The 25800-nt window shown below is 36.5% G+C and overlaps 1 protein-coding gene across 1 annotated transcript in view; it reads left to right on the top strand.

The window, feature by feature from the left end:
* LOC143447349 (membrane-associated transporter protein-like) overlaps positions 1 to 25363 on the top strand; it is a 28352-nt gene extending 2989 nt beyond the window's left edge. Inside the window, exons 2-10 of the mRNA XM_076947406.1 lie at positions 2902 to 3320; positions 3408 to 3554; positions 3654 to 3823; positions 9206 to 9372; positions 9883 to 10444; positions 12693 to 12876; positions 18775 to 18977; positions 20759 to 20964; positions 24674 to 25363. Coding sequence (XP_076803521.1) covers positions 2902 to 3320; positions 3408 to 3554; positions 3654 to 3823; positions 9206 to 9372; positions 9883 to 10444; positions 12693 to 12876; positions 18775 to 18977; positions 20759 to 20964; positions 24674 to 24871 — 2256 coding nt within the window. The 3' untranslated portion in view covers positions 24872 to 25363. The remainder of the gene's footprint in view (positions 1 to 2901; positions 3321 to 3407; positions 3555 to 3653; positions 3824 to 9205; positions 9373 to 9882; positions 10445 to 12692; positions 12877 to 18774; positions 18978 to 20758; positions 20965 to 24673) is intronic.
* The last annotated feature ends 437 nt before the right edge of the window (positions 25364 to 25800 follow it).

Genomic DNA, 25800 nt, shown 5'->3' with positions numbered 1-25800 from the left:
GCCGTTACAAATACGTGTATCAGTAATACTAATAACTAGTTGAAAACAAATAGTTCTAAGAATATTTGTTACCTGCTTCTAGGAATACCATTTAAAACAGAAATTTGGTTATACTATACTTTATCACAATTTGATAAATTTTAAACCTTTTAGCATGAGCAAGGAAACACTGCGCAATATGACGGTGTGAAGATGTAACTGTAGTTTTATTTTGCATTCACGTGGTGTAACTGTAGTTTATCTTTCTGTAATACCGTTGTTGGGAAGATTAACATTACTTTTAAATGTTTAGTAATACTGTATAATTTATTGGACTAAAATGAAATGTAGGTGAAGAATAAACCCATTTGGCAAAAAATTTTGCTTACTGAGATCACGTAGTAAAAATGTCTGGTCTAAGAAATTCCATTATATATCGTATACAATGGTGTATTATTATAAAACCAAATTATTTATATTCTGATTAACAACGCAATACGTGTTTTTCGTTAAGGTATGGAATTTCTAGATCAAACTGGTTTAAGCTTTGCAATCTGCAACTTAAGGCTCAAGTTATGCTTCATGTATGCAGTATGCTTAACATAATATGCTCAAATTATAATCAAACATTTGAAGAAAATAAGGATGTATAAAAACAAAGAACACAATAAGGCAAGATAAATAGTTTGATAAGTAATAATAAGTATAGTACTAATAAGTAGTACTTACTAATGCCTGTATGAATAAACATGACTGGCTATAATGCTTAGCACATGTTTATATTCTCACCAAAAATCAAGCTGGGTATGCTAATAAACGTTATATATATAAAACAAAACATGTACAGTAACATGAGACAGTTATTGCATATCTTAGTTGCTACACAGCACCACAAATAAATGCTATTACTAACAAATTACACCAGCATCGCAACATGAGACCTATACTTATGTAGCCCTATTCACCACGCGCTTTGGTTGACACGTCGCTTCGTTGTGTTCACGGGTAATCCATAGCACCAGTAGCATTTTAGTCAAATGTTCATGCATTGTTCTGCTCCGAGAATTTTGTCAAACTGGATACCTCAAAAATGTCTGCAGTCTCTGCCGTACTTCGCTTCGTAATAGACGGCCGAATGCAGCTCGACTCGATCCTTGTCTGATGACTCGCAATTTCTGGTCTGTCTGACTTGCGTTTTCAGAAGGTACGATGCTCTTCTTCTTATAGGAAGAAAGGAGTGGTCTCCAAAATATAGCAAATTGATGGAGCTATGTTAATGTATTGGAATCACCTGAAGCCAAAGGCTTTAATTGTCCTTAAGAACTCCGTCCGTCTGTTCTTATTCTGACTCCGTTATTTCTTCTATCATTTATTGGTTTCTTCCAACGAGCACAACGTTTTATAAATGTACAAATTCTTATATTCCAATTGTAGCCACACTTTAATTACATATTAGAAGAAAATCATGTATGTATGTTTCCAAAACCATATTTTTACAGAAGATAGCGATTCAGCAAACATTCATTTTAATCCTTTTTTGCTTTAACCAATCAGACAAAGCTACACAGTTCTACGTCATAGAAATATCTGCCAACAGAGCATAATCCAGAAATCAATACTTTTACAAATTAAATATCATTCCAACCGCTAAACTACTTAAAAATACTTCACTACCTCGTCATAGTTAAAATCCAGCAAAGCTATTTTTAATATTTCACATACCTCATCAATCACCAAACAAATCAGCTACCAAAAACTTTTTGTGAATATTTTAAATGACACATTTCTTAGCTAGAAGACAACACAAGTCATCTAATTAATACGCCAATTTATAAATTATTACAATTCACTACTAAAATCACCATAGTGGTCCAGTAAATTAACATGTCAATTGTTTCGTAGCATAAATTACTCGGGAATTCGACGTTCATTATGAGCAAGGGGTGGAGGCAATTGACGTCATGTTGCGCTATTTTGTGTTAGTCTTTTTAATGGCGTTAAAACTTAGTGGTCGCGAATGTCTGTGTCAAGGGCTGACGTGGCCTAACAGCGATGTTGCCAAGCAACTGAGGAAGTGGTGTTGGTCGTCATTCATTGTTTGCTGTGGCAAGTACAAATCTACGTAAAATTCGTGTGTTGTTTGTAATACTTCAAGGGTGTATCGCATAGTAGACCGTATTTATCACTTGACTCGTCTACGTAAATTTGCGTGCCTGCATAAAACGTTTGAAAAAATCTTTTGTGAATATGTCTTGGTCGTGGTTCAAGTCTTTGCGTTATTGTAGGTATGTTTTTTTCACGTTGTTATTTTCAAAAGTGCCTTCGAACTGCAAGAGACGTTCTGAGACTTCACCACAATTGTTCTCCAATTCTTGTTTTTTTGTGAAGATTTTGAGCGACTAATTTGGAATGTTTTATCGCAAATTTTTTAAATTTGGTATTAATTTTGGACCACCAATCTGTGATGTTAGGATAAAGTGAGATGCAAAGTGCGCCATAGGGACCACTTGTCCTTCAAAAAACTTTCGTTTTACTAAATGTTTACATTATCTTTTGTTAGTAATTACAACATCACTGTGCATGATTTCGACCTTGTGGTCTGAGAATTGATATATCTGTAAGGTGGGCATTTGTTGAATAACGTTGCTTCCAGTAAACAGTTATATGCTAGTAATAACTTTAAAAACAGCTTTTCTTTTGCTAAAATATATACTGTAGTTTACGGAAATAACCCTTTACAAATAATACAAATGCGTTTGCTTACCACAGTTGCTGGGTATGCGATTGTAAATTAGTAGATGGGCTTAAAGTTGAACTAAATCTTTTGATTGAACCGAGAATGATAACTGCTACTTTAAAGCCGACATTAATTTGTTTTTACCTGTTACTTTTATATAATTTTGCCTTTTCATTTCCTTACAGTTCGTAGGTAATATGGAGTGGATTACATCTAACGAATACGTTACCAACTCTGAAGCAGAAAGTACTTCAGATTCATGGCCAGTAAGAATCACACCTTCTTGCCGAGGCAGGGCAGACATGAGAAGAAAGAAAAGAAGATTTTCACTTAGTTCCCTACCAAGAACAAGAAGTTCCATAGTTTCTGCATGTGCGTCAATAGCTTCTCCCAGATGTAATCGTCCGCAACGATCAGCCTACCAGTTGCTGTTGAATAGCAGTATAATGTTTGGAAGAGAATTTTGTTACGCAATTGAAGCTGGCTTAACCACTCCTATTTTACTGAGCATTGGTCTTCCCGCTAATATGTATAGCTTAGTATGGGTAATAAGTCCGGTCATAGGTTTCATCTTGCAACCAATAATTGGAAATCTTAGCGACAGGTGGGCTATAACTACTTGTTTCATATATTATCATGAGTTTAAAAAAAAACTGGAATCGACATGAAACTCTTTTCCTGCTTGTTTTAGATGTTCTTGTCGGTGGGGGAAAAGACGACCGTTTATATTTGGACTAGCGATATTACTATTGTTGGGTTTAAGTCTATTTCTAAATGGCGAGCAAATAGTCGCTTTACTTCGAAATCAAACCACCACGCACAAAACGATTGATTCCGAGTGAGTATACACAAATCACATCACAATTCCAATTCACCGAAAAAGGTGATCTGTAAAGTTAATGTAATCAAATTCTATAAATCACCTATATTTTTGCAGGGTACAAGTTATATCATACAAGGTTGTTTCTATCATTCTTGCTGTCGTTGGCGTAGTGATATTCGATTTCTCTGCAGATTTTATTGAAGGGCCTATTCGAGCCTATATAATGGATGTATGCAATGAAGAAGATACAAACAGAGGTCTTCTTTATCAAGCTATATTTACAGGTTGTTATTATCATAAATGTATTGCCTAGATTTGTTAGGCCAGGGTGCAGTAAATATATACTGTAAGATGACTCAAGTTAAATGCCGCGATCTTAATCTTTTTTTTTTATAAAAAAAAAGATTTGTTAACCTTTGTAAAAAGTTATATTAGTATAGGCAATGACAGTCCTGCGTTTTACTGTACAAGTCTCAGAAAAAAACGAAGCTCGCTGTACAGTGTACAGTACAATCTATGACGTTAACTAAAAACACTGCATGGTATGATGATGCTTTTTCTCGGACTGAAGAAAGTTAGTGCACGACTTTAACTCGGCGACGAATCCTCGTCACCGAGCTGGCCTTTGTCAAGTTTCGATTGTCACATATTTTTGATTTTTTTTTTTATATAGTATTACCCAAATTTACAACTGTCCACCAGGTCCACTGAACAGGAGCAAGTGTAACGTGTTGCCCAAGGTCATAACAACGGTAAGCCCACCGGGTATCGAATACGAAACGCAAGCCGAAGAAAATGTGAGGCCAACGCTAGAACCATTCGGTTAACGAACCGGCAATCATATAAGGCTACCGGCATATTAATAAACAGAAAAACGAATCACAGTGTAAAAAGCATAGACGACTGGTTAGGTGGAGTCACGTCATAATCGTGTCGTTCGAATAGCTATATTTTAACTATACTGTATCAATGTGTATTATCAAAATTATCATTATCGATTTGAGTGTGGTTTGTTTGTGGTGCTACTTTTCGCTTATAAGCCACTCAACAACTACTGTCGTTAACACAACTTCCTACACGTATAGTAAAAAGTTACAATGATGGATCTATAATGCTAAGAATACAAACCATTTCCATAACAGCTTTTCACAACATGTAGCTTTGCAAACCCTGCCCCTCAAACCGGAGTGCATGAAGAGCGGGCACTGTTTTTTATTTATGTGTCGTTGTAAATGTCGTTTATTGTTAATCAATCCAACCTTTTTATTTGCAACCAATCGTGCACTATCCTAGATATTGATTGCGATATCCCGAAGAGAATTCTCAATGATTTGAACCGCAGCTTCGGCTTTGCTGTTAGGTAAGACTAGTAATGTGCAGGGGAGAAACGTGCCAGATAGCACGTCGCTTGAGGGCCGACCTGGGACCGTTAGCTTGCTTCTGTATAACATCTGCACGATTGTTTAATTAAAATTCCTCGTCGCAGTTGTTCACCTGCAGTTTAGCTGTTGTCATGACCTCGAAACTCAAATACGAAATCTAAGTAGCTAAGGCTTTATCAAAAACAGAACAGAACAGTCCTAAAACAAAATATAATCAGTTAGGCAAAACGTGAAAACTATATACTACTTATTTAAATAAACTCGTAGTATTGAGCAGCCGACCCACCGACACTGCGCTTACGTTACAACTGAACGACGTCCGACAGATGAAACCAACACAATTAAGGCGGCATGATTATGCGCCAGGCAAACAAGCAAGACAAAGGAATGTCACCACAACTGATAAACAAATTTCTTGCAAAAAGTCGATTTTTGACTAGCAATTGACGTTAAAATTGTTTTTGGCGACGTCTGTCAATTCGGCTAACGCCGCTAAAAGGATTACCTGGCTGTGACCAGGCCAGGGCAGTAATGTAATTGTACCACTTGGTTCTTGGTCGACCTGTTGTTTTTCCTGAGGCTTTCTGGTGATATGACCAAACCATCGTAGTTGAGACGTGACCATACCATTGCAATCACAGGACTTTTAAATTCGAAGAAGTAAGGGCTCAAAATTTAGAGATTTACGGATTTCTGTGCTACGCAACTTATCTAATAGCGTTACACCATTAAACTTTCTTAAAAAAGCCATTTCTGAAGCCTGCACCAATGAGCGCACTCTTTCAGTCATTATTCAAGATTCATGACCATAGGTGAGAATTGAAATGAAAACTGACCTAAAAATTTTGAGCTTTGCGGTCTTACAGTAGAAAGCTCTCGCTTCAAGACAACCAAACGTTGAAGTTCACACATGATGCACAGTTCACACTGTGTTTGCTCTACCATTTCTTGTGTTAAATTAGTATTCTACCTTCCATCACTCGTGAATTGCACTCTCAGATGCTTGAACTTTACCTGTTTCGATGTTTCTCCGCACACTTGCAGATGATCTTTTTCTGCGCATTCTATGGATGGTTTGCCAGAATGGTTTATTAGCCGTTCTGAAGTCGGACTCCAACTTTTGTCCAAATTCCTTTCAAGTCAAATCTCTGGACTGTTTCGCTGCCTGTGCTGCAGCTTTTCGCGCCTCGGTGAACCGAACTCGTAAAGCAGACGAAGACCTGTCATGGAGCCAGGCTTTGTAGGCCGCCTTCTTGTAGGCCTCTCGAAAAAGATGTTCATAATCCTAAGAATGCTGTTACAACGTAGTTGTAAGACACGCCTTCCGTTCTCGCAAAGGTCTGCATCATCATATTTACTAGAAGTATGGATTCATTGGGTGCCACCCTCTGCAGGGCAGCCGCCACTTCATCAACAAACTCGAGATATTGTGACGTTGAATTTTGGTCGTATACCTATATACCAAACAGGTTTTGTCCATTTAACTTTTCCTTTAACATGCACGGTCGACCTCCTAAAGAAATCTGTTCCTCTACAGCACACGATCTTTCACCTGAGCACTTGTGAGTATCCCCACACCAACCTGGGCAGAGACTATTGGATGAACGCCAAAGTAGAAGAGTCTCCACCCATCACCCATCTGAACAGTCCCGGAGCCACGACGCTTTGTTGCAGAAATCCCTACAATATCTAAGCGATACCGTTTAGCTTCTTCAACTAGTTCCTGCTCCTTTACTGTGAGAGAAAAGACATTTCCTAAGCCTGCTTTGTGGACAGCTCGTTTGCGCGACATAATTATATTGCTTTGCGAAAGCAAGGTCACCTTCACGAAGTAACAGCTCTTGCATTTTCAAGAATTTCAAAAGCTCAGAATTTCAAAGTTTGTTCAGCGACATTCTTTTGTAGCACGCATTGATTGCTGACTTTGTTATACCACGTTACTGAGCTCTTTGCAGTCATCCTTGCCAGAAAATTCAACAGTCTACAATTCTACATTGAATTGAAGTTAACCAGAGCACAGAGCAAAAATCACAAACATAGAAAAAGGCATAGATGACTGGTTTAACAAAGTGACGTAATAACGATGTCGTTCAAATTGCTTTCATTTCAACAGTTTTTACTGAAGTAATTCTTTGTGCGGTTTTTTATTTTCAGAGGCGTATCACCTAAGCATTGAGCTACTTTTTAGCTTCCTCTTCCAACCTTATAGCATTGAAATATAGATCACTTATATAAAGAAACTTATATTTTATTTTTTTTTGATATTTTGTTTTGTGCGGAATTGTCTATGCCACTTGCCCGAACGTGGAACAGTTAACCTGGAGGACTGTGCAAGGGTAGAAAGTGTCGTTCATGCCTTGCTCAAGCGCACTGCAACAATAGCCCGATGGCTTTCTTGCTTTCGTGAATTATGGGAAAGTTACCAAGCATGACAATTTGTCGAGGCCACCTGTAACTGATTTATTATCATGCCGCTTACCGTGTTCTGTAGAGCGGATTTTTGTTTTATCTCCTGTTTTGTAATACATTATTTGCTTATTATAACTGATTGATCGATTACTATATATTACGATATATAGTATATATCGCGCACGAGTTCGCATCATCGTGTGCCAGGTGCTTTCACCGCCCTATTACCGACGCGGCAACGTATATCCATAGAATACTAACAATTATAGAAGGTTCACGGGTGTTTGTTTCTTCATGACGTAAAATTCGTCACGCATGGTTGCGACTAATTCTTGGAGCTTATTTGTATTCCGTACGATCGTTTTTAGACGTCATGACAACGATCCACATAATTATGCGCCCGTTGTCTCTGGCATCTGATTTTGGAGCTTGTGACGCATGACGTTATTTAACAATGGTGTGTGACCTCACACAACTGTGTCTCCTAAGGGAATTGGCGCAATGCTAAAGTATTGTCCATTTGGTAACTGTTCCAGTTTAATCAGTAATTAATTATTTAATGATGTGGACATATTTAAAGGCAATTGCCACAACGAGCCAAAAACTTATGCGCCTTGAACGTGTCGTTTGAAGTTTCAGAATTATGGTTCGTAAGCTAATTGGCGTTAAGCTAAAGTATTGTTTTTTTTTGTAACTTTTACGATGGTGTTACTGTACCAGTAATTAATTATTTAATAAACAATTGGACATATGCAAACGTGTTGCCTCAACATGCCAAATACTTATGCGCCTTGGGGCGTGTGAATGTGGCGGTGCGTCGCGCAAGGGAATTTGCGCAATACTAATACTATTCATTTGATAACTTATCGGTTGCTATTAACAATTGATTGTTTAATGTAGAATCGGAAATATTCAAATGCAAATTCCATGATAATACGTCAAAGGTATGTATGCGCCGGTGGCGTGTGACTTCGTATGACATTGACGCGTGTGAAACGCATGGCGTGTAATCTTATAATATTTCTTTGTTATAAAATCGACGGGTGTCGTTATACTGTGGTGATTACCGTATTTATTCAAATATAAGCCCCACAAAAGAAAAGAATAAGAATAATAATAATCATAATAATAATAGAAGAAAAATAAAAAAAGAAAGAATAAACCACACTCAGAAAAACCGACGCCAAAAATCATTATTGTTGAACATAAAGCTTTGACAAAACTAGTCCTTCATTAAAATTAAGCCATGCAATTCGTTTTAAGGAATTGTGGCAAAATACAAAATAAAATATGTCTGCATAAGATTTCTAGGTTATTTCATTAGATTTGACCCACATTGTGAGAGGTCAAAAATAATATAAACCACCCTAGTTTATAGCAACCACTGAATATGAATCGCACAATACGACAAAATAGCTGCAGCTTCCAGTGGATGGAAAATGATATAAGTGCATAGTAGTTAATTTGTTTTCAATCGATTTTTTGTCATTATTTGGTTATATACCTGTATTTATTATTGGTACTTTTTTGTACGTTAAATTGATATTGAACAGTTTGAAGCTACCACACTAAATCTAGTTTTATTACTACATAAAAATACGGTACCCTCAACACAGTTATTCACGGCATCACCAATCAACTGCAACCAAGAAAATGAACTCATTGACATACGGTAAACGTCACTGTTAGAGGTATATTGTGAATATAATTAGAAGCACTCAACCCTAACGAAACACCCATGAACCTTCTATTGTTGTTAAATGTCTATGATATAACATCTACTTCTACATGCATTACATATATTGTAACATCGACATGTAATAAATACGAATATTTGAAATCTGCTCTTGGTAAATATTGTGTTGCACGTGTTAGGTGCTGGGGGCGCTATGGGTTATGCAAGTGGCGGAATTTCGTGGACTAAAGATACGAAACTTGGTCTAATATTTGCCACAGATCGTCAAGTTGTGTATTGTATTGCAACGTTCTTGTTTACCATAACTTGCGTATGCAATCTTCTAAGTATTTCGGAAAATAATTTGGTGAGTAACGTAGCTTGGTGACAGTAGGCCCATACTCTTGAAATGTATAGTAAAGTGTTTAGGTTTTTTAAATCAGTGTATAACTATTCGTATACATACAGTATTCTTTATATATTAACAATATATACTAATAACAATAACATTTGTTTAAAATATTTGCAAGCAAAAGTTACTTTGTATGCAATTATATAACTGCAGATATTTTACTAGTAGCCTAATCTTTACATCGGTGATAAAAAATATTCTGTATTGCTCGCTTTTCGTCTTAAAATATCATAATAGCTCTCTATATAATGAATTAATCCTAATTCGATGTTAATATTATTCAATATCATAAAATATTTGCATTTGCTTACGCTTGGTATAATTGATACAAAGTTTGGTTGTCGTGTATAGTAATACTTTTGCAGTAAGATTCATTTTAACATGCAGGAACTATAACTTGAAAGCGCTATTTTTACCACAGGCTGTAGAGCTTAATTAGTTTTGGAACTATAAATTGTTTTGCAGATTCAAGCTTCCGAAATGGACATTGAAGGAAATACGTTTAAAAAACATCTGCCACTAGCAAAAGGACAGAACACAGAAAGTGGTGTTGTTAAAAATGGCATTGATCAAAATGAAAGGAGTTTGTACGCGAAGGAAGACAAATCGGAGAAACGTGCAGAATGGGTTGAAAAAAAAGTTTTAAAAATTCTAACCAAGGAAAAACGAGAATTTCTCTTGGATAATTACGAAAAGAGAAACTTACGGAAGTTACCGGAACACAAAATTACTGATAGGAAAAATAAAAGATGTAATGTAATGGAATCGAATTTTAAAACTTTAAGAAACAAAGCGGAAGATACACTAAAACCCAGACCTTTCAACACAAAAAGAAGTATGGTTTATGGTACTTTTACTTCTGTTGAAATGCAAGCCACTACAGGAAGTTTTCATAAAAACGAAAATATTGTGTACCATGACCTTTCCAGCAGAAAGAAAACTATAGCTGTGGAAGCCGAATCTTCCATTTTGCCTGAAAAAACTGCAGGAATACACTCGAGAAACAGTCATGTTACCGATAACAAAGGTAAGTGAGAAATGTATTTTTCATGAAAAGTTAGTTTAACTAAAAGACAACATAAGCTGTAAACCTAAAAAGTACAGATTTTATTAAAAATACGGAGCTGGGAAAGCGAGTAATGCCAGAAGCACAACTATAATGCCATCAGACAGCAACTTATCCAATGCTATTATAGCCTATAACATAAAATGATGTCTTGGTCAATTCTGGTCTTTTAACTCGCATGTGTTAAGAACCTACGGTTTCAGTTTCAAGAGCTTTGGCACCAAGTACTGAAAGGAAAGGAAGTAAGGCTGTGCACACGCACGTACCCTTGGCACAAATTAAATCCCGGGGGCCCTTTGGTAAAATCCGTCTGTAAACCTGTACCACTTGATTTAAATATCGTTGCAAGCTTAATAAATTTTAACCAGCAGTAATTCAGTATGTACAAATAATGATGCCGGATTTTCTAAGTGCTTTTCGTGTAGGACTGTATGAAGATATTACGACAAATTATTTTACTCACAAAACGTATCCACATTATTTTCGCGGACTTTTATTGGTCGCCTCAACGGCCAGGTACTTTTCTTTAAATAACAACCAGACCGCTTGGCCGAATCTTCTCATTTACTTATCGACCATGATCGTTTTAGCAGTTAAACACAACATCGTCCAAACCTTGAATGAATCGTCTTGAAACATTCAGAAAGCACACAATCAGCGCGTAATTAACCGCACGCCCACTCTGACTTGGTATGGGTATCCCATTGAAAACATAGTGTCCTTCAGCATTGCTCAAAAGTTAATCGAGACTCTCAAACTCCTCTGCCACGACAATGCAATAGTCCATTGAGGAGAGATTTAGAAACTAAACAATCAAATGTTATCATCAGCAAGCTGGAAAACAGCTTGGTAGACAGGGTACAAGGACCGAGCGAGTGCTCATTTGTCAATGCATTAAAGAAGTTGGTGACATGACCCACAAGGGAGAAAATCAACCCACCGTGAGGAATGAAATATTTTACTTGGCATTGTTTCGCTGCTTGAAGAACCGTAAACCGTCAGAAGCTTTCGCCGCAGAGTTGGGAGTAAGCAGGGATTTCTTTGTGGCCAGAGGACGGACCATTGCATTTGATGATTCTATGAAGGAACCTTCGCGGGATATATTGACATTCACGACCAGAACAACTAAGCAGCCAGCAAGAGGTGGATGTTCTGATTGAAAGCGGAGTTGTTGGGACGCAAAAAAACAGGAATTTCAAAAAACGTGCCCGATGTCGAGTGACTTCGCAGTGTGACGCCCAGTTCACAGCGAAAATATCGAAAAAATTCTTTGGCGGGGGACGTGATTTACACCAATCGGTATACATTGCCAGTAGATAGATGGTTGTTGGTCAAAAGCATTCCATAGAAAAATGCGGGCTCTCTGATCTAGAAATTAAAAGAGATGACACTGGAACATTTCCTCGTGTAATGCCTCAGGTTGCCTATTGATAGCATTGCAAAACTGTCAAGTCTGTATAATACAGACTGGCCGGTGTCATCCTTATCTAGCTGTGAGAGCCAATGACGAGCCGGCCTGATGATTAAAAAGGAAATTAATGTAAACGTTCAAAAGAAGTTATTTAGCCAAAATAGACTTTCCTGGGGATGGAAATGATAGCGTTGATGGAGAGATGTCACAAAAATATATGTTTAGTATTTCTGTCTGTGTGTTTTAACACATCTTTCAATACGCCTTGGTGGATGTCTATCCAAGCTGTTGTTCTTTTTGCAAATCGAATCGCCGCTTTCTGGTTTTTGTACAGTTCCACATAATCCTTAAGCCAACAACAAAACAACTCTTTACATTTAACACTTTTGTCTTACACAAGCATAAACTCAAACAGCTATAAGTCTACTATACAAATGCTTCCATAAGTCAACTATATAATTTTAAAAGCAAAAATTAATTGTGAGATTGTTGTTAACTAGTATGAAATTTCAAATAAACCCCCTTTTTTCCATTATATGTACTGTACGTTAGTTATACTGTAGCTTTTTAACTTTTTATAATTTACTGCGCATTTTCATTTTGCGGGAAAGATTTTTTTGCCTTGCCATATCGTCGATTTATATACCCGCCAAAAATTTAAAAAAAAATTAGTTGAGACCAAAGGTAAACTTATTAAGCGGATTCGACCGTACCTATAACACTCAAATGTTTTATTGCGTATGCCGTGTAGGCTAATGTATGTAGAACTATAAGTTAAACTACTTTTCCTCTTTCCAGACGCAGAAGTACTTTTGGAGACACCTTTTCCACCGCAAGCTGGAAGCGATGTATCTTTAGATAACGAAGCTATTGGCAGTGATGCTGAGAAACACACAGTCAAATTAAAATCTGTTTTAAGCACTAACTCAGGTGGTGTACGTCAGCTTCTTCACTCCATAAGAAGTATGCCAAAAAACCTTCGGTGAGACTATAGATAAACATTTTAAATTTAGCCCATGAAATCTAATAAACTATCAAATAAAGTGAATGATTGGCTACATAACAAATTTGGATATTGGAATAACTGCATTTATTTTCAGTTTTGCATGTTCTGTGGTTAGTAAGTTGTTCAAATTGTAATTCTAAGCTAAGTGCGTTTTAAATGAAATAAATATGTTTAAAAAACGTTCAGCGAAAACTGCCGCTCAAGGAAATATTTCTAACTTCTATTATACTGTATACAGAACAGGAATAAAACTATGATTGGCCCAGGGCCAAGACCAGAGACCCCTACTATGTACAATACTGTATATAATTTTATTTGAACTAATGTACTAATACAACTAATTTATTTTAGCGTACGATACACCGAACTTTACCCTATCTAAACAGGGTGAGTAACATTTGGATCTTGTCTTTGTGTGGCCAACGCTGCACACGAATGTTCAATCGTTAATTACTCGAAAACTATACGTCGAAACTGATCGGATTTTCACAAGTTAATAGCAAAAACATCTGGCTTCTTGTTTACAGCATAATTGTAAAACTAAAGAAAGTGCATTTAACGTAAATTAAGCATATCTACAAGTGAAATATTTCTAAAAGTTTTTCTTTGTTACGCCGCGCTCGCGCTGTGCTTAATTGCCTGGAAAACTAGCTCACTGCGAAAGGAGAACACATTCATACCAAAAGAAAAAAGTCTGCTAGCCGGCGGGAACTCCATAAAAATCATACTAAAAGTCGCTAAATATTTTTTTCTGTTTTCGATAATTTTACAAACTGATTTAAATTAATCTAAAAACGCAGAAACTGTTAAAATTTTTGGTTAGCATGTTTTATGTGAAAGACTGTCTTGGATATAGGTTAACTTGCAAATTAAAACATTGTTGTTATAACAGTAGGCCTATGCGAATGTATAAATCTATTTATTTATTTACAGTTACACTATGACTAACAAGTTTTTAACTATAACTTAGAAAAATGAAAACATAAAAATAAAAGCAGAAAACAGCATTGCTTGATGGGTTAGAAAAAATTATCAAAATTTATCAAAATTGATGACATTAATGTGAGATGAACATGTGGTAGCTAGGTGCTTCTTCAACTGAACGTCAGTGCTTCTATGCTTGTTACCTGAAAAATAGAGTTTCTAAAGATAGTTCGTCGCTAGATGGAGCATACCGACAAGGTTTGACGTCCAGCTTTTCTTGCTGAACTTTTCTGTCAGACAATAGTGTATTTATAGAATCGCGTTGTGGTGAGCGGGCAAATTTTTTTTGAAAGTTTTGGCCTAGAATTTCCGAGTTTTCCCATCCCGCCAAAGATGCACGAAGCGCAAACTTCTGGGTTTTTACGCCTCTAAAAACCGTATAAATCGCTTCGAAATGAGATATACTTTCTTATTTGTGCGTGCAGTAGTGGGCAAGTTTAAGCCGTGCAATTTTGAAACGCCGTTTTTTTTTTTGATAAACAAAGCTTGTACTGCGTATGGGTTTGTATTGCGTCTCCGTACTCACGCCATAATATATTTTGTAACATATTTCCTTTCTGCTTTAGACCTAACCTTAATTTTATTATACAACTCGATTAAACAACAAACTATTCCGTATCAACAACTGTAATGCGCGATTTGTTTTTCGGAAATATAAACGACAACCAATCTTCCGAATATACTATTATTTTATTGTCTTGAAAAAAATCTTTTTGTGAAATAGTTTCCGTTAATATTACATCAACTAAGTAATAGGCTATTCGTATCCCGAAGATCTGGATTTATCTAAGACTGTAGTATAGCGATAACGACATTTTTGTTTTCACAAATTAATTTCTTGGTTTGTTTTATTATTCTGTTTCATACCCTTGGGTTCGGTTCGGACTCGCACGAGGTAAGTCCAAAAACAAGTTGGCCTTAAATCAAAGAGTAAGTTAGTTGTCGGTACATATACTGGTGAAATATTTATATTAAACTTAATATATAGTGGTTAAGCAATTATTTATAAGTGGAAAAAAAACGCAAATTCATTGCTTAATAATGACGTATATGGTGGCTTTCATTACATAACAATAGAAGAAGCAATAGGGATCGTTCAGGTATTTGGATCAAGCAAGAATAGAATGTTTCCTGTGACAGACAAGTTACGAGGATGGTCGGACCGTTCAACTCACGTACTATTTAACCTACGGACAATTCAACCCACGGACGATTGTAAATAATGACACAATATAATGTTGACGCTATAAGTGTTTACGCAATTTAATGGGCTAAACGCCCGTAACTGGTTGAAACTTTCGTGAGTTAAATCGTCCGTGAGTTGACCTGTCCGAGGTTCAATCGTCCGTGGGTTAAATCGACCCGGAACCGTAAAGAGTAATAGGTATAATTATAGCGTATACGTATGTGTATGACGGGAACATTTTGCTTTAAATAAGCCTTAATTAGCTTACCGTTTGGTGTATTTGTACTGGTTAATGTAAACGCTATACCCTACAGCAGGGCTTCCCAAACTGGGGGTCGCGACCCCGCAAGGGGTCGCGTAACGAACGTCAGGGGTCGCAGAGCGTATACCAATTTTACACGAAGTACAAAATACAATCAAAACAAAATATCGTTCCAGCCTAATCAACATTAAAACCGCCTTGAGACCAGCATTAGCAGATGTTGAGCCACGGCTGGACTTGCTTTGTAGCAGAAAGCAGTCGCACCAATCACACTGAATAAATGTGTGTGCTTTTTTTGTTTCCAGTGGCCTACATATGTGTAAAGTAGTAAGTAGGCTTTGAGTACTGGTTGCTTGAATTCAGTCTTTGCATCTCAATAAATGTCACTAATGACAAAGGTATATTTCGCACTGCTAATCAATTTAAACGTGAAGGGTCGCGGAAAACTTCAGAAGTTTGAAAGGGGTCGCGAGCAAAAAAGTTTGGGAAGCCCTGCCCTACAGTACAGTTCAATCTTGGTTGTTGGCTCTTGCCTAGTCCGGTACAGGTAACCGCGGTAAAACAAGAATGATGTATCGGTTTATGTGCTGTCATCTGTGACATTCCAATGCTGAAAATTAATATTACCTGCTGCTAATCACCTGCTTATACCGGGAAACCGCAGAATATTTTCAAATGGCACGAACTAAATTATTTTTATTTTATGCCAGTAATGATACACTTGTAGTGTCCTCTATATAACAACATCGCCTCCAGGGGTGTATTTAGGACTGCGTTGAGGAAAGAGGTTTGAAATTTTATGAAAGCATCACCTGAAATTCTCGCATTTGTCAATACCAACCCCGCTCAAAGTACGTGGAGTGCAAAAACTTTACCTTTTTACGCCTCAGCAAACACTTAAAAACATCTCGAAATGAAATGAATTCTCAAATTTATACCAACAGCAGCTGCCAATTTATTGTGGACAATTTTAAAGCGCCGTATTCAACAATTTTGTAAGGAGTATACAATCCGTCTACTTAACTTACAGCAACCGCAATTTGAGTTTTCATTCCCAACATCCTCTTCAACACAAACGAACAGTGGTAAATACGTTGTTACATCACGTCTGTGCTCTTTTGTATACTAATACCTCGTTGAAACAAGAAGAAAAAATTGTAAAGGATTCGTTGCGGTTAAATGGCTACCGGAATTGGATTTTAAAGAGATACAAGCATAAATCGAAGAAAAACACCTGCAGTACGAACCATTGGCAAGGTTTTTTAGTACTGCCGCATACTTCCAACATTTCAGATAAACTGAGACCAATCTTAAGTAATCAAAGGATTAAAACGGTATTCAAGCCTGCCTTTAAAATGTGTAATTTGCATCCTTTTCCTTCTCCAAAACACCGGATGCCATCTAACAAAGAAATAGGGGAAATTTATGAGATCCCATGCCAAGATTGTTGCTCTACATACATTGTGAAAACCAAACGTTCACTCTTGACTATAAGGTAAAAGAACCTAAAGCAAATATCACCAATTTTCAACATGAAAATACTTCTCTGAGTATACACGAAAATGAGCACGCCAATAACCGAAAAGATGCAAATGCTTTGGATTTTGAGCAAGATTATTGGAAACGTAAATTCATTAAATCCTTTTACATAAACAAGTACGATAACGCCAATAACGATAAAAACGCCCTGCATTTCCCGTTTTACTCCAAGTTTTTCGCATGATTGTAGTTAGTTTGCTACGAAAAATTTCCATTTTTTCTTTTTAAAAATATTTCCAGTTTATTTGTAATTTCCAATTACTGCGTGTTTTATATTTTTTCATTACTGTGTCATGAACTTATTAAACTATTAGCCAATTATGCAACATTTTGACGTCACATTAATGCGTCATGATTGTTCCTAAAAGTAATTCAGCGGGTTGTAACCTAGCAATTGTAATTTTATACTTTTCGCAAGAAATTAAATACAATTCCCATTGCCTTGATGAATCTAATCCAAATGTGTTAATGAAACGTTGGCAGAAATATATTGCTGTATCTCACCAGCTGAGCCTTGATTTTGATACTATTATACCTGGTGGCAACCATAATACAGTATGTTTATAACAGGGAAAATTTTGTGGACTCCGCTTAATTTGGGCGGGGTGGAGAAACGCAGGAATTTTAAACTCAACTTTTAAAAAATTTACCCACTTCAACGCAATTTTAAATACGCCTCTGACCAAAGCAATACTTATTAAAACTACAATTAAATTATTTCTCACTCGAAATGACGAAAACCATAGATGCGATAACTAGGGCAACCAAAAGTCAATATGGTCAATTTTTTTTAACCTACTCAGAATGCTATCAAACAAGCACAAAACAAATTTCAGCTTTGTACGACGTGTGGTATAGAAGTTATTAGGTCAAATAAAGTCAAAATGTTACGTTAGGTCAAAATGCGGTCAAATTGTTTCTTTAGGTCTTCTTTTTAGTTCAAAATCTATTAAACTTGTAATTTTGTAACCTTTTTGTAATATTATTCTTCCGTTTTTCTCTTTTCTTGTACCGCAAACAATTCCAGTGCCCCAAATTATACTTAGAACCAAAGCCACAAAGAGAGGGAAGGCCTTTCAGCGCGTCTGGTGACGTCACGATTTGAAGGCATTGCATTTGAAACTGCAAGTTGTCAATCTTAATACGCAGAAACGAAAAAAAGTCAACACTAGAAAAGCGTTTTGTCAATTTTAAATGCAGTTTTAGATTAGAAAGTTGCTGTAAAGTGTAGAGACTATTAGTATAGCGTTTTTCAAAATAAGGTCAAAATTTAAACTTTTTAGGTCAAAATAAGGTCAAAATTTGCAAATTTTAAGGTCAAAATTTAAACTTTTTAGGTCAAAAAACTGGTTGCCCTAGCGATAACTTTGTTATGTAGCTTAAGTAATTTTAATAAACAAAAGTATTTATAAATGCTTAATTTTTATGGATCGCCATCCAGCATTGTGCCTCAGAGCCGACCTTTGTTTCCGAATTCTTTTTACGTTCTATTTTTCGCAAAAACTTGTATTAATGTGTTTTTTATAATTTTGCGTGTCGGCGTGGGTAGGAAAATAAGTAAATTTAAGGTCTTGGTCTTGGTCTCTTAGCTGGCTATAGTTGAAAAGGAAGAAGTGCTGCAAACTTCACTTCAAAAGCTGTAAGGAAAAATTCATTAATCCGGTGACATTTAAAAGTGATACTATAGACTATAGACTATAGATGGACGTTCTAAACGTAATTTCGGTGGCAAGTGGGTTGTTGCAGTTTCAAGTCCATTTAAATCACTTAGTTACAAATCAGTTTTGGTCGGCGGGCCTGCTTGAGCAGCCTCACCAGTCCCTGTTTAGTCCGCTACTGACCTTATATGTATTATAGGCTAAAACCTTGTATAGATATATGACTGTGTAATTGTGCGTTATAGATGTCTTTGCGTGTGTCATTTGTTGGGATGGATTTCCTTTTTATGCATGGCTCTTTTTTTCACTGACTTCGTTGGAGAAATCGTTATGCATGGCGATCCCCGGGCAACTCGAAACTCGCGATCTGAAGAGCTATATCTTCGGGGAGTACAAATAGGAAATTGGGGGCTAACTATTAATGCAGCAGTTTCGTCCGTCTACTGTGGTGAGTAAAAATAATTCCATGCGTGTTAAACAAAATGGTAATTTTTAACGCAATTTTCCTCTAAAACTGCAATGTATTCAACGTAAAAATACATTACACTCCGAAACAGCATGCACCTGCCATTGCTCTGGATACAACAAAGTTAGCTAGCACAAAAACAAAACAAAAATTATGAGAATTAACCATCTTCGTATGTTCATCTTCATTAAAGCTTACCATTATTATCGCAAGCACAGAACACCAAACTGCTCAGACGAACTCTCTCTGCCGGCCACAAACAACGATTTTTCAAAAAACGAGCTACCGTAACGATCGTTCTTAGCCTCCCTCCTCTTCAACATTAACACCAATGAGCTTCAGAACACGATGTTGTTCAAATTCGCCTTTAAATGGATATCCAACCTGCTGGGATTCGTGGCGATAAAGCCACTGTTTCCCTCGTCCGTCGGGAAACAGAACCACTGATGGCACAGCAAGTTATGATAATCTTTAATCTGGAACTGAAAAAAGTCTTTGCACGACTTAAACCTGGCGATGATTCATCATCACTTGAGCTCCGGTTTCCGAGCTATAGCCTTTGTGCAAGTCCTGACTGTCACACATTTTTCATTTCCTTATTTCAGTTTTTATATTTAATTTCCGAATTTAGAACGGTTCACTGAACAGAAATAAGTGTCGTTAATGCCTTGCACTAGGGCATTAACAACAGTAACGCCACTGGATATCCAACACGGATCACGGGCCGCGTTATTGCGAGCCCAGCACTCAAGGTACTTAACTACCGAGCCGACGATCTGTCCATTTGCCTCGCTCGTAGCTTTTTGCCTCAGCAAATAAAAACATTCCTGACGATTAAAATCAAGAATGTTCCGACAGAACTGTAACTATTCGAACAAGCCTGAAACTCATGCATCAGAGCGGATTGTTGGACGGATCATAAATAGAGTGTGGAAAAAAGTAAATTCCTGCCAGACTTTGCAATATCATCAGCAGCGTCGACTCCCACCCTACCGGATTTTCGTAGTTAGGATAGCCTGGATACGACTCAACCAGCTGTGAACCTGCGTTGGACGTTCCACCCAAATCTGTAAAACTGGAGAGTGGCAAGTTTTGCAATTTCTGAGAGAGGTGCGGAGAAGCAAACCGCACAACATGTTAGATCCGAAGGTTTTATTTACCACGTTAGCGAAAATACATGACCTGTGGTAGTTAGCTGTAAAATTCTCAAGTTTAAGGGGAATAACCATACATCGCCCACCTCTGAAAAAACTTTATTTTTGTTAATAAGAATCGCACTTTTATCAGAAGATGTACTTTTGGGTTAAGTTTAAGTTAGTACTCTTAAAATTAGATAAAAACAGTTTAAAAAAAAAATTTCCGTTGAAATAGTTAGACACTATAAATGCTTGCAAACCTGTGCTATTGCGAAGTAATGGAGAAACAAACAAACCTCTGGTAGTTTATTTTTTGAAAGAAAGACAAAGGTTCATGCATTTTTGACCATGTAAATTCAAAATTTTCCAGAGGAGCATGCCCTCCGGACGCCCTATAGGATAGATTGTTACCTATCCAGTAATTGATCGGCAGAAATGTTTTGGTCTTACCTTTTTTGCAGAAGCCTTTGTTGGGTAAATAGGATTGCCTTTAATTTCAAACCTGTTTACCATCATTTTTTTGCCTTTTACATAGTTGAAGTTCATGTTAAAAAAATTTAAAAAGTGTTCCGCCTGATCGTTACTTTTTATGGCGGTTTTCTTAATTTTACAACTTATATGTTTCAGTTGCTTTAAAATCAATGATAAAAAGATTTGGTGCGAAAAGGATATATGTTATGGGATATTGTCTGTTTGGCACCTCATCTTGCATTATTGCTTTATCGCCAAATATCTTGACTGTGTTGGTGTTTTCTGCTTTCATGGGAATAATGTCAGCAACACTTTACACGATACCTTACTTACTGGTAGCGCAGTACCACGAAAAGTACAAGGTCAGTTTTCTTATACCAATATCTAAATGTTTACAATGTCTTATTTAATTAGCTTATACTGATTTTGTAAAAAGTTCCCACGCGGAGTTGATTATTTGTCATACTTCATTATTAACGCTAATTGATCAAAGTTTGTTGTCCTAACTTTTTTAATTATGCAGTTATACCATGCAATTTTCCGCTCAGTGCGAGCAGAATAGTACAATCACGTGGTAGTGCACAGTCATATTTTTAGATAGGAATTAAAGCAGTCCCTTCTGGATATTTATTTATGAACAATTAAAAGCTTTCTGTCTCTTGCTTAGATTTTAATGTTATAAAATAGCATCTTGTTGGAAATAGCGGTAAGAAGTTTATTATAACTTGCACATGTAAGCAAATTTATTAAATTAACGAATTTTAATGAGCATCTGAGATGCAGCAATAGTCTTTCCATGATTTTTTTATTTTTTAAAATTAAGTATTTTCAAGCTTATACAAGAGTGTAAAAACTGTACATAAATAACAGCCCAAAATAAACATGCACTTGGGCTCTGCATATTTAAACCTGTAAAGAGCAGAGCAGTAGTTGCATACAGATAACACAGTACAATACAATAATACACAATACAACAATACATCACAATACAATACAATGACACCTAGTTTAATTGAGCGCTCAACAAAGAGTTTTCAAAAGACGGCTGCACGATTCGCAGCACGATATTAACCACGAGCGTGACCACGCGATAACGCACAAGCCAAATCTAGCAAAATATAAAGATGATTTACGATTTAACATAATCGGGCATTAATTAATATTAATACTTCTTTGTAATATATGGTACCCCATTAGTACGCTTAATGGAAAAGAAAGACGCTGGTATATATTCTATTTTTCATTTGAATACAGATAACGCAACAGAAAAAATGATACATGAAACGACTTAATGGGTGAAAATGATAAAAATGTCTTCTAATCGTCAAATTTGACTAAAGTTGTCTTGTGTGATCAATAAATGTTACACAACATTTTTTGTTCCTCTTGGTGTGGTACATAACACAAAAATTTTGTGACACTGATCCGATTTGGCAGCTTTAAGTAGGCTAATATCCGTATCCAAACCAAATCAACGAAAAAAAATTAGAAAAACATTTTTCGATGGCCTTTATTTATACATTTAAAGGTTGCGAAGAGTCATTTGATGCTGATATAAACAATTTATCCAAAAATAGTTGTTTTGAAAATTATAAAGTGTCACTGTGTGAGGTCATGTCAAACTGAGGTCAAAACAGTGCAAGCTTTTTAATTTATAACTAGGGCGATTATTTTTTGACTTGTCAATTTATCAAATTTACAGCGTTAGGTCAAAAATTGTCAAAATTGTTTAATAAGTCAAAATTTTTTACCCAGTCGAAATTGTTTACAAACTGCATTGTCGTGGTGTCGTAGAGGTTGCACTGTAGGTGAACTTGTCATTTTACATTGTACACCTTGTAGCCTACTTTATACTGTTGTAAATGGCCCATTGTCTACTTATTGTGAATCAGCTCTTGCTTCGGTTTTGCTTTAGGTACTTCATGTATCTTTAGTTTAGACAAATGTATTGAACAGTTTTTGTTGTGTCTTAGTTGCAGTTTTTTGGCAGTGATTTGTAATTAGCTCATTTTCCTTTTCAGAATAGGCTAGGTCTGTGTTCAGATTTTTGCCCTTCTTTACTACAATAAATTTTAACTTTTTGTACAATAATGCGTAATTTAACTACTTGGGTTCTTCATACGTCAAAATTTGTCAAAAAAAAGTTTTTTAATGTCAAAATTTGTCAAAATTTTCGATTCTTAGGGCAAAAACTTTCGTTTTTTAGGTCAAAATATAATCGCCCTACTTATAACATATATATATATCTATCTATCTAGCGGTAACCTCGGAAATTTTCTTGGGAACCAGTTTGGAAAATGCTGCCCTACGTTTATCCGGATGTCAAAATTAAGACTCATGCAAACTCTGTAAGGATTCAATATAATCAAAGTTTTGGGCAAATGTTTCAATTTTGTTTAATACTATTGCCTTAACTAACCCAAGCTTTCCAAAATATCAGGAAACTTTAGAATTATTGACAAGTTTCTATTTTTACCCTCTTATCTCTTGTTTGTGTTAATATTCTTTGTAAATATATTTTTTTTATATCATCAATATATATACACATACACTATACTGCATATCGGCAGTTACTCAGTCAGTCATAAACAGGAAATGCCCTTTAACAGGGCGTGTTGCGACTCCAAAGGTGGAACTTGACACTGGACAGGTACTAACACACTCTTCGATCACACCCGGGAGTCACACCAGAGGCGTAAAAACGGTCCCAGGCGGCCAGGCCCTTTTTCCGAAAGAAAGCAGGGAAAAAAGTAATGTACACGTGCCACAAAAAGGCTGAAACTAGCCTGAAATTTGTTTAACTTTTCTTGGTTACTACAGGTGGACTGGGTCAATTTCGGTGATTAAAATATTTCTAAAACGGCCAGTCCATCCTCTCTCCAACTGTGAATCTCCCTATCTTTTAACTACAGCGAAGAAATTAAACAAATAACTACTGCTAACAAACGAGGTAGCCAGCTTGGTTACACCACTATGTATTCAAACATAACAAAGTCATACTGATGTCGTAAAGACGAATCTGTATTATATACTCTGAGATTTCATTGCTGGTAGCCGAGTAGAAGGTTAACATAATGCTAACGGGTCGATGAAAAATGACGGCGTGGAAAATAGTGGTACAGGAAAATGATGGCAATCTGTGCTTCACTTCAAAAATTTAAAATATATGAATTTTAAGAAATTGTGAAATAGAAAGTTTTGCAACTAATATTTTAGGCTTGCAGTGATGCGATTTTGAATGTCTCTTAATTGTTGAGAGCAGAGGACTAAGCAGAGAAATGCTATAATTAATTAGAAAACTCCTTGTTACTCTTCTTATGCATTGAGATGACCAGTTTTTAGAGATCATACAGCTTGGGTAACTTCGGCTCAAGTGAGATTACTTTATTCTCCGAAACACACCATTTGTGTGTCAGTTGGTGTTTCTGGGACAAGATTCAATAGGTTTTTAGACTATTCTCAGACCTAACATGTGCATTGAAGTCTCCCAATAGAAGTATGGATTAATTGGGTGCCACCCTCCGCAGGGCAGCCTCCAATTCATCAACAAACTCGAGATATTACGATGTTGAATTTGGGCATTTACCTGCATACCAAACAGACTTCGTCCCTCAAACTATAGCTTCAAGATGCAAAATTGATCTTCTAAAGCACCTATATTCTAAGAGCTAAATTTCAAGATTCCCTTGTAGGTATTACTGTATTGCTTTACTTGTATTTGCTGCGGGACCGGCATTAACAAGCGCGGGTCCAATGCAATGCCATGACTGTTGGGACGCTTTTAAATGGTGATAATAATAATAACATGAATCAAATATCAACCCTTTGAAAATCAGCATCAAACCTGTACGTTGTGATATATTTTCATCAAAACATTGTTTTTCGAGAACAAATTGAGAAGAAATAACAGTGCGACAAAATAAAGCTAAATTGTTATTTTTGCTTTGGTACTATAGGTAGCGCGGAGCCTTATACGCAGCCGCATCACTTGCATTGGCCCAAGGCCGGCCGTGAATTGCTGTAACACTTTTACTATATGCAATCACTAATGTCGATTTCAAATGCATTTAGAGTGAAGCGCTGGAAGAAAGAGGAATTGGAACCGACTGTGCTTTAATCACGTGTATGATACAGCTAGCACAAATTATTACCGGTCTCGTTGTGGGAACATTTGTAAGCCTTTTGAAGAGTGTAACCGTAACCATGACAGCATCTTCACTAACAGCATTTGCAGGGGCAGCGTGGGGCGTATTTTGCGTCCACTACTGAAATGCTTCTCATGAAAGTTGTATATTATGCCATTAAACATGTGTTGATGCTATTTATAAATCTTACATAATATTTTTTGTGCATTGCTGATATGCAACGTATATATCCGTAGACAGGTGGCTTTGTAGTGTATGGCAACTATGCTTGACATACTTGTAATATTTTTTCTTGTGTGACAACGAATTCAATGTTTTATGTTGCGGTCAGTTATTTCGGTACATCGGGCATAGCTCAGTGTTGTAAACGGACCTTATTCGTATACTTTTAACCAGAGCCCGAAAATTTATTTGAAGCCCGAAAGTTGAATTTACTGAATGAGTCGAAGTCATCTTTTGATGTCATTCCTTTCATAAGTTTCGCCGAAAGCCCAGCTCGATTTACAACTCCGGCACAGCTCCTCGTCACAAGCGCAGTGCAAGTGATGCTTTCAGTTTAATTTAATTTACTTTGACTGCTGCGTTTCGTTAAATAAATTGTTCGGTATAAATAAAATGTTACACGATAACTCGACTGTGATGCTGGGAAAAATACCCTTCTGAGAAGTCAGATAGCAATGGAGCTTTACAGCCCAACCAATCTCGGGGATTAGCATGTTATAGCGATGACGATGCTATATTAGTGTATTGGAATTATCTATAACCAAAGTTTTTATTTGGCCTTGAGAACTCCTTTGTCTATTTAACTCTTGACTCCGTTGTTAATGCTGTCCCAACTTTTTTTCTTCTAGCCAGCATAACATTCATAAAAGTTCAATTCTTAGATTCCAGAAAAGATAGTCGTAATAACTACATATTAAAAGAATCGCACATGTACAATTTAAAAAAATGAACTACTAACTAGCAGGCAATTCAATGCGGATACAAATAGACTATAATGCGCTTGTTTCCCGTCTATCATACCTCCTGTGTGCCAGAAATTCTTGTTAAAGA

This window comes from Clavelina lepadiformis, chromosome 2 (assembly GCF_947623445.1).
Source record: "Clavelina lepadiformis chromosome 2, kaClaLepa1.1, whole genome shotgun sequence".
In the NCBI taxonomy this organism is placed as follows: domain Eukaryota; kingdom Metazoa; phylum Chordata; class Ascidiacea; order Aplousobranchia; family Clavelinidae; genus Clavelina; species Clavelina lepadiformis.
The sequence above is the reverse complement of the archived record's forward strand: the minus strand, read 5'-3'. Positions and strand labels throughout refer to the sequence as shown.